Genomic DNA, 12,308 nt, shown 5'->3' on the forward strand with positions numbered 1-12,308 from the left:
GACAGCAGCATGTTGCATGTGTGCCAGTGTCCCTGCTGCTCCACTTCTGATCTAGCTCTTTGCTAATGTGCTTAGGAAAACAGTGTGAAATGGCTTAACTGCCAATCATGTGGGAGATCCAGGTGAAACTCCTGGCTCCTGACTTCGGGATGGCCCAGCCCTGGCTCTTGTGGCCATTTGGGGAGTGAACCAACGGATGGAAGATCCTCTCTCTGTCTCTCTCTCATTCCCGCACTGTCTCACTCTCCCTTTGTAACTCTGCCTTTCAAAATAAATAAATCTATTAAAAAAAAATTAAAGCCTTACATTCTCAGAAGACATGTCAGTTTTAAACTTCCTTTCTCTTTCTGTCAGCACCATCAACTCTGTTATTATCTGTTTCCTTCTGCCCATTGTCCTTTTTGGGAAATTAATTTTTAAGGGATGAGTTTGGTGCAATTTAGCTTGTAGAGGTATTTTAATATAGTTTTCTTTCTTAATAAATACTTGTTTCTTATTATACAAAACAAGTAAGAGGTAAAGAAAGCCTTTATGTCTTCAGCATTACTAGATAGTATTGGCCCACCGTAAAACATTATTCATTTATTTCTTTTAAAACTTTATTTGAGAGACAAAGAGCTCCCATTTTCTGATTCACTCCCCAGATGTCTGCAACAGCTGGGGATAAACTAGACCAAAGCTATTAGTCAGGAACCAAGTTCTTTTGACATCCAGGGTCTACATTAGCAGAAAAATGGATTCAGGAGCATAGCTGGGCATTGAATCCAGGCACTGTAAAATGGGATGTGGGTGTCTTAACTAGTAGTCCAAATGCTCTCCCCCCATATTTATATATTAAACATTTTTAAGATTTATTTATTTGAAAGGCAGAATTAGGAGAGAGGAGGAGAAACAGAGAGAGAGGTCTTCCATCCACTAGTTCACTCCCCAAATGGCAGCAACAACCAGGGCTTAGGCCAGGCTGAAGCCAGGAGCAAGAGCTTCTTCTGGGTCTCCCACGTGGGTGTAGGGTGCCAACCACTTTCGCCATCTTCTGCTGCTTTCCCAGGGACATTAGCAAGGAGCTGGATCAGAAGTGGAGCAGCTGGGTCTCAAACTGGTGCCCACTATACCACCATGCTGGCCCTGATATTTATATATTTTAAGTTTTTATTTATTTGAGAAAAAGAGCAAGCAAACAATATCGATACTGATCTTTGATCTTCTGATTCACTACCCCAGTGCCCATGAAGGCCAGGTCTGTCTGGATTGAAGCCAGGAGCCAGGGTATTAATCCCAGTCTCCCAGGGGTTGGGAGGGATCCAAATTCTTGAACTATTACCACTGCTTCCCAGGGTGTGCATTAGCAGGAAGCTAGATCCAGACCCAGGTATCCAACGTAGGTACTTCAATATGAGATGTAGGCCTATAATTGTTAGACCAAGCACCTGCTGCTAATGTAAATACTAAAAATACGTCTTTTCCAGTAAAATACGTGTGTAGATCATTTTAAGTCACATAGCATAGGTTTATAAAAGTTAATATAAAATTATTTGGGGCCAGCACTGTGGTATAGAAGGTTAATCCTCTGCCTGCAGTGTAAGCATCCTATATGGGTTTCTGTTTGAGTCCTGGCTGCTCCACTTCCAATCCAGCTTCCTGCTAATGCACCTGGAAAAGCAGCAGGGGATGCCCCAAGTGCTTGGATCCCTGCACCCACATGGGAGTTGCAGAAGAAGCTTGGGACTCCTGGCTTTGGCCTGTCCCAGCCCTGGCTGTTGATGCCATCTGGGGAGTGAACCAGCAGATGGAAGATCGATCTCTCCCTCTCTTTGTCTCTGGTTCTTCCTCTCCTTCTCTGTAACTCTGACTTTCAAATAAATAAATGCAAATTTTTTAAAAAATTAATTTCTCCTTACGTCTTCCGTTTATCCTGTAACAATCTCTAGCACATCATATACAGGATTTATTTGCTTCTGTTTGTGTTCCAAACCTGTCATTGAGGTCTTTGTCTTACTAGTTGTCATATCTGTTGTGCATAGTGCAATTTCTGATGTGTAGGTCCTCAGCACATGTTTTTTAGTTATTCCAAGAAGTACTACTGAGAGATTTTATTTGAATTTCAGATGAATATGAGTGCATCTATATGTAGATTAGGCATTCATAGAATGGTGCTTAGTTTTGAGGCACAGAAAAAGACTTCAGAGTAGAAGTGTGATTTACCCAGTTAGTTCATTCCTAGCAGGATTGATGAGGCAGACTCTATATATGTTAACAATAAATGAGACCAGCAGAGTTAGCCTCTCCTTACAAACGTTAATTTAAAATAATTAAACTGTCAAATCATGGTAGGTCCTCATTTCATGACTCTTGGGGAAATAGCACTCAGAAATATATGATATCCTCCCTTTGCTGTGTATCTATGAAGGCTTAACACTTTGAGTAGATTATATACTTACTTGGAAATCTTCGAACTTTTAGGGATGTTAAGACCTTTCTTAAGGTGATTGTAATTTTTGCACAGTATTTGGGACTGTACCTGTGGTTTGTGGTGTGCAGCAAATGACACCAAGAGAGGTAAGAGATCTGTTGGGATGATGCTCATAGTAGAAAGAGTGGATCATCCCACAGAAGCAATGAGAGTGATTTTTTAGATGGAAACTATTACTTAATGTTTATTATAGAGCAAACTTTAAGAGTTGTTGACATCTTATTTTTTTTCCCTTATAGTATTATACGTAGATGTGGAATCTGATTTTCATGCCAAAGTTCCTGTTGTGGTGTGCAAAGATCGGAAAAGGTAACAAGGAAGAGAAAGTAAAATATTTTTAAAAATTAAAAAATTTTATTTGAAGGGCAGGCAGGGAGAGAGGGGTGGAGGGGATAGGCAAGAGGCAGGAGATACAGAGACAGGGAGGTTTGTTTACTCTCCACATGCCGGCAATAACTAGGATTGGGCCAGACTCAAACCAGGAGCCAGCAACTCGGTCTAGGTCTGCCATCTAAGTGTATCCAACTACTGGAACCATCACCTTCTGCTCCCAGGGTACCCATTAGAAAGAAATTGGAGAAACCAGCATTGTGGTTCAGCAAGTTGAGCTGGTATCTGTGTTGTTCGCATCCAATATGGGGACCAGTAAAAGATCCAGTTGCTCCACTTCTAGTTCAGTTCCCTGCTAATGTGCTTGGGAAAACAGCAGAAGATTGTCCAAGTACTTGGGCCCCTGGTCCCATATAGGAGACCCAGGTGGAGTTCTAGGCTCCTTGCTTTGGCCTGGTTCTGCCCTGGCTGTTCTGACCATTTGGGGAGTAAACCAGCAGATGAGGCTGGCGCTGCGGCTCAGTAGGCTAATCCTCCGCCTTGCGGCGCTGGCACACCGGGTTCTAGTCCCGGTCGGGGCGCTGGATTCTGTCCCGGTTGCCCCTCTTCCAGGCCAGCTCTCTGCTGTGGCCAGGGAGTGCAGTGGAGGATGGCCCAAGTGCTTGAGCCCTGCACCCCATGGGAGACCAGGATAAGTACCTGGCTCCTGCCGTCGGATCAGCACAGTGCGCCGGCCTTGGCGGCCATTGGAGGGTGAACCAACGGCACAGGAAGACCTTTCTCTCTGTCTTTCCCTCTCACTGTCCACTCTGCCTGTCAAATAAATAAATAAATAAATAAATAAATAAATAAATAGTAAACCAGCAGATGGAAGATCTCTCTCTCTCTGACCCTCTGTTCCAAGTAAACACTTTTTTTTTTTTTTTTTTTTTTTTTGAGAAAATTGTAATCTGAAGTGGAGATGTGATTTGGACTCAGGCAGTCTGATGTGGTGATGTGGGATGCAGATATCCTGAGTAGTGTCTTAACCACTGTGCCAAACTCCCTCTCTGAGAAAATACTAAAAAAAAAAATTTTTTTTTATACTTATTTGAAATGTAGAATGACAGAAGAAGAGATAGAGAGATTTACTGTCTGCTGATTCCCTATGTACGTTGCCAAAACAGTTGAGGCTGGTCCAGGCTGAAGCCAGGAGTCCAAAACTTCATCTCAATCTCTCATGTAGATGTCAGGAACCCTAGTATTTGGGCTGTCATCTGTTTCCTAGGCACGTTAGCAGGAAGCTGAATTGGAAGCAGAGCAGCCAGGAGTTGAATTGGCACTCCGATATGGGATGCAGGCATCCAAAATGGTAGCTTGACCTTCTAGGCCACAATGCTCTTCCCATGCAGTTTTTATTGAATGTCTCCAAGACAGAAAATATTTACTTCAGATTTCTCCTTAGGTAACATGACTAAGCTAATTTCTTTTCATTAAAAATAGCAAGCTTACCACAAACATGTAAAAAATATAACTATTCAAAAAACATTTTTGGTAAAATTGTCATTTTTTTCCCTCAAGTTCACTCAGCGATATTTAGCAGGTATTAATATGATGCAGACAAATAAGAAATTAACCTCTCAAGGAACTCAGTCTATTAAAGTTTACTTTTTAGTTCACTGAAATGAGATGAGATATCAAAGACTGATCTTGCCTTTATAGTCATATGTCTATAGGATTGAAAAGGCAAAGTACTTTCAGAAAAGGAAGTGGAAATGTAATTGGAATCAGTTTGACAGACATGGAAATAATATAGAAAATAAAGTTTTCTTTTATTGATTATTAAATTATTATATATCTTAAATTTTAAGATACTGTATTTTCTTATCCAAAGCTAGAAGATCCGTTCAACTTCCTTGTTTTAAATTAGAAAATTGAGGTGCAGGGAGGGGTTAAACAATTTGTCCAAATTCTTGTCATTCAAGCAGAAAACTACTGGTGGCAATATGACTTCTAGTACTTTTTGGTTTTGTTTTTTAAAGATTTATTTGAAAGGCGAGTTACAGAAAGGGAGAGAAAGATCTTCCATCTGCTGGTTTACTCCCCAAATGGTGTACTGGCCAGGGCTGGGCCAGGCTGAAGCCAGGAGTCATGAACTTCATCTAGGTATCCCATGTGGGTACAGGGGGCCAAGGACTAGGGCCATCTGCTGCTGCTTTCCCATGCAGATTAGCAGGGAGTTGGATTGGAAGTGGATTAGCTACCCGTGTGGGATGTGGCTTTACCCATCACACCACAACACCTGCCCCTCTTCTGGTGTTTTTTTCTACCACATTGTGTCAAATTACCTCTGTGTTTGGACTTCAGTTTCCTTCTTCTTTGTCCTTAAAATACCTCCACTATTCCTCTGTCATTCTAGTTAAGGTAGCTCTTGTTATCATGTACTTATAAGCATAATTTGTGGTTTAATGTGTAATTTCTAATGTTTTATAATTTTTTTTAAAGATTCATTTAATTTAGAGGTGGGCATTATGACAACAGATGGTTAAGCTACTGCCTGGAATGCCAACATCCTGTACTGGGCTCCTGGACGTCCCCGCTACTTTAAGATTTCTTTACTTGTTCGTTTATATGAAAGGCAGAGTGATAGAAGAGACAGAGAAAGAGAGAGAGAGAGAAGAGAAACATCTTCCATCGCTGTTTTACTCCCCAAATGCCCACAACAGCTGGGACTATGCCAAGCCAAAGGCAGGAACTCCATCCGGGTCTTATAGGTGAAGGGCAGGAACCCAAGTAGTGCCTGCAGCCTCCCTGCCTTATTAATAGGGAGCTTGATTGGAAATGTGGAATAACCATGACTTCTGGCACTCCATGTGGAAATGGTGGGCATCTCAAGTGGTGACTTAACTTATTCACTGCAACACCCACTCCCAATTTCTAACCTTTAATCTGAGGGTAAAATAATTAAAGCTTCTAAAGGAAAAATTTAAGTCAAGAAGTTGTACTAGTCCAGTATTTCGTTTTTGTTTTTACCATGTGCATAGCAAGAAGAACAAACTAGGAGTATATGTTACACTGTTTGACACTGAAGAGATGAGTATCCTTTCTTTCATATAAATCATAGATTTATGATGTATAATACTGCTTTTGTAATTAATATCTCATGATCTTAAATACTGAGAATGAAATTTATTTCTGAAGTACAGATGAATATTAAAAATACCCTTCTTTGACTTACTTGCAACTCTAGTAATGGAAATGACACATCATTTTTAGTTGGCTCTAAATTTATTAGACCACTTGTTTCTACTATAACTTTGTAGGTTTTAAAATGTGACTGTAAATGGTAGCCATGGGATTTGAAGTATACCACTTTTTAAAGTATTAATGCAATGAAATTTATATCTTTCTTATTCACAGTGGTTTACTTTGTAGAGTGAGTGCAGGAAATGATATGGCATGTCTCACTACTGATTTGCTTGCTGCTCTTGGCAAAATGGAACCTGTCTTTACTCCCTTGGTGTTAGCCTTTCGTTACTGGGCTAAGGTAAGTGGAACAGAAGAACCTGATCCTCAAATACATTGGGCTTTCCCTTCTGCCCATAAGTTACATAAATAATAATATGTGAGACAAAAGTAATAGTTTACCTATGCCAGAAGGAAAGCGGTTTGGCAGGTTATGATTTATATACATGAACATAAGGTTGCATAGACATATCATAGTCCCCCCCCCCCCCCTTATCTGTAAGAGCTAAAACCTTAGCACCAAATTCTGTATATGTGTTTAGGCACAGTAAGAGATTAATAATAATAATAGAGTAATGATAGTAATATACTGAAGTAAAAAATTATTAAAACATGAATTATTTATGAAATGTTTCATCTATGTTTTCAGACCATGGTTGACCATGGGTAACTGAAATTATGGAAAGGAAAACCTCAAATATGGAGAGACTACTGTGTAGACTAATTATTATACTTTAGAATTCTTAATTGTCATACTTATTTTCATTTTTGTAGTATAGAAACATTTTCTTTCATATTTTAATATATGAGGCTCAAGGTTTCACTGTTATGACAAGTTAAAATTGTAAGGTGCTAAGTTATGGTATGTAAGTTACTGATCTTCTGTTGGTTTTTTTATTAAGCTTTATTTATTTATTTTTTAAAGATTTATTTATTTACTTGAAAGTCAGAGTTTCACAGAAGGAGAGGCAGAGAGAGGGAGAGAGGGAGAGGTCTTCCACTGCTGGTTCACTCCCCAGTTGGCCTCAATAGCCAGAGCTGTGCGGATCCGAAGCCAGGAGGCAGGAGCTTCTTCTCAGTCTCCCACGCGGGTGCAGAGGCCAAAGGATTTTGGCCATCTTCTGCTGCTTTCACAGGCCACAGCAGAGACCTGGATTGGAAGTGGAGCAGCAGGGACTAGAACCGCCGCCCATATGAGATGCTAGCATTTTAGGCGGATGCTTTACCTGCTATGCTGTAGCGCCGGCCCCAAGATTTATTTATTAATAAGATTTGAAAGCGTAGAGAGAGGCAGAGACAGAGAGAAAGAGAGAGGAGAGAGATTACATCTTCTGGTTCACTCCCCAAATGTCCACAACAGCTGGTGCTGGGCCAGGCCAAAGTCAGGAGCCAGAAACTTCTTCTGGGTCTCCATGTAGGTGCAGGTGCCCAAGGACTTGGACCATCTTGCTCTGCTTTCCAGACATGTTAGCAGGAAGCTGGATTAGAAGTGGAGCAGCTGGGACTAGAACCTGTGCTTATATGGGATGCTGGCCCTGTAGGGCAGCCGTTTTAACCCACTGTTCCACAGTGTCAGCCCCAGGCATGATTTTTTACATTCTAGGTTTAAGAATGCTATTTTCTTTTCTCCAGCTCATTTGATAACTTGGAGCAGTTTCTGATTGGGCAATTTTGCTTGAAAGATAGAGTTAGAGAGAGAGAAAGAGGTAATTCTATGTCTTAGTGCATGGTGTCAAGTCCTGGCTTTACTCTGATTCCAGCTTCCTATTAATGCATACCAAGGGAGGCAGTGGCTGATGTAGATGGATCCCTGCCTCTCCTGTTAGAGACTCTGATTGAGTTTGTGGTTCATGACTTCAATCTGGCACAGCCCTGGCTGTAGTAAGCATTTAGAGACTAAACCAGTGACTAGGAGCTCTTTGGCTCTCTCTCTGCCTGTCTTTCAAGTAGATAAAATGAATTTTAAAAAATTAAAATTGAGGGACTGGCACTGTGGCGCACGGGTTAAAAAGCCCTGGCCTGAAGTGCCGGCATCGGCCACTCCTTTTCCAATCCAGCTCTCTACTCTGGCCTAGGATGGCAGTAGAAGATGGCTCAAGTCCTTGGGCCCCTGTACCCACATGGGGTGAAAATAGAAAAACTGGATAAAAATTTACTTGGCAGTTTAGAAAATAAATTTAAAGCTTAGCAAACACATGGAAAACTGCATAACCTGATTTGAGTCAAAAAACATGCAAATAATCATTAAGTATTACATCTCACCCATCCTATTAATAATTACTTTTTAACTAATGATACCTATTGTTGAAAGGGTTATGTGTGCATTTATATGTTAAATCTGGAAAGTAAAAAATTTTGTAGTTAACTATAGAGAATAATCTTAAGGGCCCACATTGTGGTGTAGTGGGTTAAGCTGCAGACTGTGACATCTGACATCCTATATAGATGCTGATTTGAGTCCTGGCTGCTCCACTTCCTATCCAGCTCCCTGCTTATGTTCTTGAGAAACCAGTGGAGGATGGACCAAGTACTTGGGCTCTTGCACCCATGTGGGAGAACCAGAATAAGCTCGTGGCTCCTGGCTTCAGACTGGCCCAGCCCTGGCCATTGCAACCATTTGGAGAGTGAAGCAGCAGATAGAAGCTTTCTTTGTCTTTTCCTCTCTCTCTGTAACTCAGAGTTTCAAATAAATGAATAAATATTTTAAAGAAAATCTTAATTTTATTAGAATTAAAATGTTTTAATTTTTATTTGAAAAGTTTCTTGGAAGGAAGGGAGTGAGAGAGGTAGCAATGGAGAGAAGGAGGAAGAAAATATCATTATTTTCTTAAAATTATTTCCGTAAACTATATCAAATCTGTTAAAAACAAACAAAAAAAACCCTAAAAATAAAAAAGACAAACTTTATAAAAAAGCAGGAAGACAGAAGTAGAGGGATGGAGAGGGAGAAACAGACAGATAGAAAAAGGGGAGAGGTCTCCTATGTGGTGGCAGGAACTGAATATGTGAGCCATCACTACCTCCTAGGTTCTGTACTTCAGCATGGAGCTACAGTCAGGAGAAAGAGCTACAACAGAGTATTGAACCCACTTGGCTCCAGTGTGGGCCACAGGCTTCCTAACCACTAGACAAAATGACCATACTTTTTATATTTTTTAATTCAAATATTCCTGGGAATATAGCTAAAAAGTATCAGTACTTGGGAAATATGCATAGGATAAATGTTAAGCCTTGTTTGATGTGGTAGGAAACAAGTGTTAAAATGTCCTTGAGCAGGAAGGAGGTACCTTTCTCTGAAGGGAGGAGAGAACTTCACTTGTCTAAATAAGATCGGAGTGGGGCCGGTGCCATGGCTCACTTGGCTAATCCTCCGCCTGCAGCGCCGGCACCCCAGGTTCTAGTCCTGTTTGGGGCGCTGGGTTCTAGCCCCAGTTGTTCCTCTTCCAGTCCAGCTCTCTGCTGTGGCCCAGAAGGGCAGTGGAGGATGGCCCAAATGTTTGGGCCCTGCACTCTCAGGGGAAACCGGGAGGAAGTACCTGGCTCCTGGCTTCGGATCAGTGCAGGGCCGACCATTAGGAGAGTGAACCAACGGAAGGAAGACCTTTCTCTTTGTCTCTCTCTCACTGACTAACTCTGCCATTCAAAAGAAAAAAAAATTAAAGAAAAAAAAAAAGATTGGAGTTGGCAAACTCAAAAGGCTTCCATAGCCTTGGCAACTCATGACAAGAGCCTTGGGTGATTACTGACACCATAAACAAGAGTGTCAGTTGTTAAATCAACAGCAGGAGTCACTGTGCATTATTCCCCATGTGGGATCTCTGTCCTTAATGTGTTGTACTATGTGAATTAATGGTATAACTAATACTCAAATAGTACTTTACACTTTGTGTTTCTGTGTGGGTGCAAACTGTTGAAATCTTTACTTAGTATATACTAAATTGACCTTCTGTATATAAAGATAATTTAAAAATGAATCTTAAGAATGGGATGGGAGAGGGAGTAGGAGATGGGATGGTTTGCAGGAGGGAGTATGAATGGGTTGGGAGAGGGAGCGGGAGATGGGATGGTTACGGGTGGGAGGGAGATTATGGGGAGAAAAAGCCACTGTAATCCAAAAGCTGTACTTTGGAAATTTATATTTATTAAATAAAATTTAAAAAAAATTAGGGTACTTCAGAGCAAAGCACAAAATCTCACTGATTTTTATAGAACTTGGAACCTCAATCTCAAAGTTATTATTATGAAACTAGCTAGGAATCTAATTGGACTAATTGTAGGAAAAGTTAAATAAATCATTTCATATATATATAAAAATAGAAAATAGATCTTTGAAAAAATTAAGAGTGGGAATAGTTTAGGAAGGGGGAAGAAGGGTGGAAGGGTGGGTGCACACTTTGTTCCTAAATCTCTATATATGAAATATGTGAAATTTATGTACCTTAAATAAAACTTTTTAAATATTAAAAAAAGTCATTGAGCATTGAGTAACCATCCAAATTGTGGACTGTAATTCTTTAAAAGATTTTTTTTTGATAGGCAGAGTTAGAGAGACAGAGAGTTATAGACAGTGAGAGAGACAGAGAGAAAGGTCCTCCTTCCGTCGGTTCACTCTCCTAATGGCCGCCATGGCCAGCGCTGCGCTGATCTCGAAGCCAGGAGCTGGGTGCTTCCTCCCAGTTTCCCATGTGGGTACAGGGACCCAAGCATTTGGGCCATCCTCCACTGCCCTCCCGGGTCACAGCAGAGAGCTGGACTGGAAGAGGAGCAACTGGGGTTAGTACCTGGCGCCCCAACCAGGACTATAACCTGGGGTGCCGGTGCCGCAGGTGGATTAGCCAAGTGAGCCATGCGCCGGCCTTTTAAAAGATTTTTTTATTTATTTCCTTGAGAGAGTTACAGGGAGAAGAGAGACAGAGAGAAAGGTCTTCCATCTGCTGGTTCACTCCCCAAATGGTCACTACGGCCAGAGCTAAACCTTTCTGAAGCCAGGACCTTCTTCCTGGTCTCCTATGCAAGTATAGGGGCCCAAGCACTTGGACCATCTTCCACAGCTTTCCTAGGCCACAGGCAGAGAGCTGGATTGGAATAGGAGCAGCCAGGACTCGAACTGGTACTCATATGGCATGACGACACTGGATGCGGGTTAGCCTGCTGTGCCACAGCGCTGGCCCCACCTATAACTTTAAAAAAATTATTTATTTATTTGAAATTCAGAGTTAACAGAGACACAGAGATCTTCCATCTGCTGGTTCACTCTGCAGATGGTCGCATAGGCCAGTGCTGGGCCATGCTGAAGCCAGTAGCTTCTTCTAGGTCTCCTATGAGGGTAGCAGGGACCCAGGCACTTGAGATAGCAGCTGCTGCTTTTCCCAGACTGTTAGCAGGGAGGCAGATTGGAAGTGCAGCAGCTGGAACATGAACTGGTGCCCGTATGAATGCTAATGTTGTAGGTGTCGGCTTTACCCACTATGCCACACCAGCCCCTAGAAGGACTTTCTTGATGCATTGTTATGGAGAATTGGAAGTGGAGCAGCTGGAACATGAACTGGTGCCCGTATGAATGCTAATATTGTAGGTGTCGGCTTTACCCACTATGCCACACCAGCCCCTAGAAGGACTTTCTTGATGCATTGTTATGGAGAAGAAATATCTGTAATACACTATTTTGGTAAAATAGTGACAAAAAATCCCCCATATTTTTATGTAGAAAATAAAAATGTATGTACATTGCCTATGGTTATTTGAGTGTAGAAAAAGGCAGGAAGCATATCTAGAACATTAATATTGAGGCACAGTAGAGTTGAGAACAGGAAAAAAGCATTTGTAAAAGATATCTGTATTTTATAAAAACACTGATATGATTCCATTAAACTAAAATATGAATACAGAAGATAAGTAAAACATGTGACTGGTTTTTACAGGCTGATGTGATTTTTAGGCCATGACATAATTTTCATTATTGTTTAAGCTACTTTTCGATTATTAAAATATGAAAAACAAGCAACTTTTACTATGAAAATGAAAGAAAGCTAAGTGATGATGCTTTTTCTCCTTTCTTTTGCAGTTATGCTACATTGACTCCCAGACTGATGGTGGAATCCCTTCCTACTGTTTTGCTTTAATGGTGATGTTTTATCTACAACAAAGAAAACCCCCTCTTCTTCCTTGCTTACTTGGAAATTGGGTAAGCGTGAGTGCATGATCCATGTGCATGTGTATAGGTAATTTGCTCTTTCATAGTGCTCTAATCAAACATTTTAAGATGGAATTCTGGTTTGTTTGT

The 12,308-nt window shown here is 41.0% G+C and overlaps 1 protein-coding gene across 17 annotated transcripts in view; it reads left to right on the forward strand.

The window, feature by feature from the left end:
- Positions 1-12,308, forward strand: part of TUT4 (terminal uridylyl transferase 4) — a 234,434-nt gene that overhangs the window by 137,602 nt on the left and 84,524 nt on the right. For all 17 annotated transcript variants that reach the window (XR_011390703.1, XM_070078493.1, XM_070078495.1 and 14 more), the window contains 3 exons: positions 2,710-2,779; positions 6,200-6,326; positions 12,090-12,209. Coding sequence is in view for 16 of the 17 variants with exons in the window: in XM_070078493.1 (XP_069934594.1) it covers positions 2,710-2,779; positions 6,200-6,326; positions 12,090-12,209 (317 nt within the window). In the remaining variant the exon portion in view is untranslated. The remainder of the gene's footprint in view (positions 1-2,709; positions 2,780-6,199; positions 6,327-12,089; positions 12,210-12,308) is intronic.

Source organism: Oryctolagus cuniculus, chromosome 7, assembly GCF_964237555.1.
Source record: "Oryctolagus cuniculus chromosome 7, mOryCun1.1, whole genome shotgun sequence".
Classification (NCBI taxonomy): Eukaryota; Metazoa; Chordata; class Mammalia; order Lagomorpha; family Leporidae; genus Oryctolagus; species Oryctolagus cuniculus.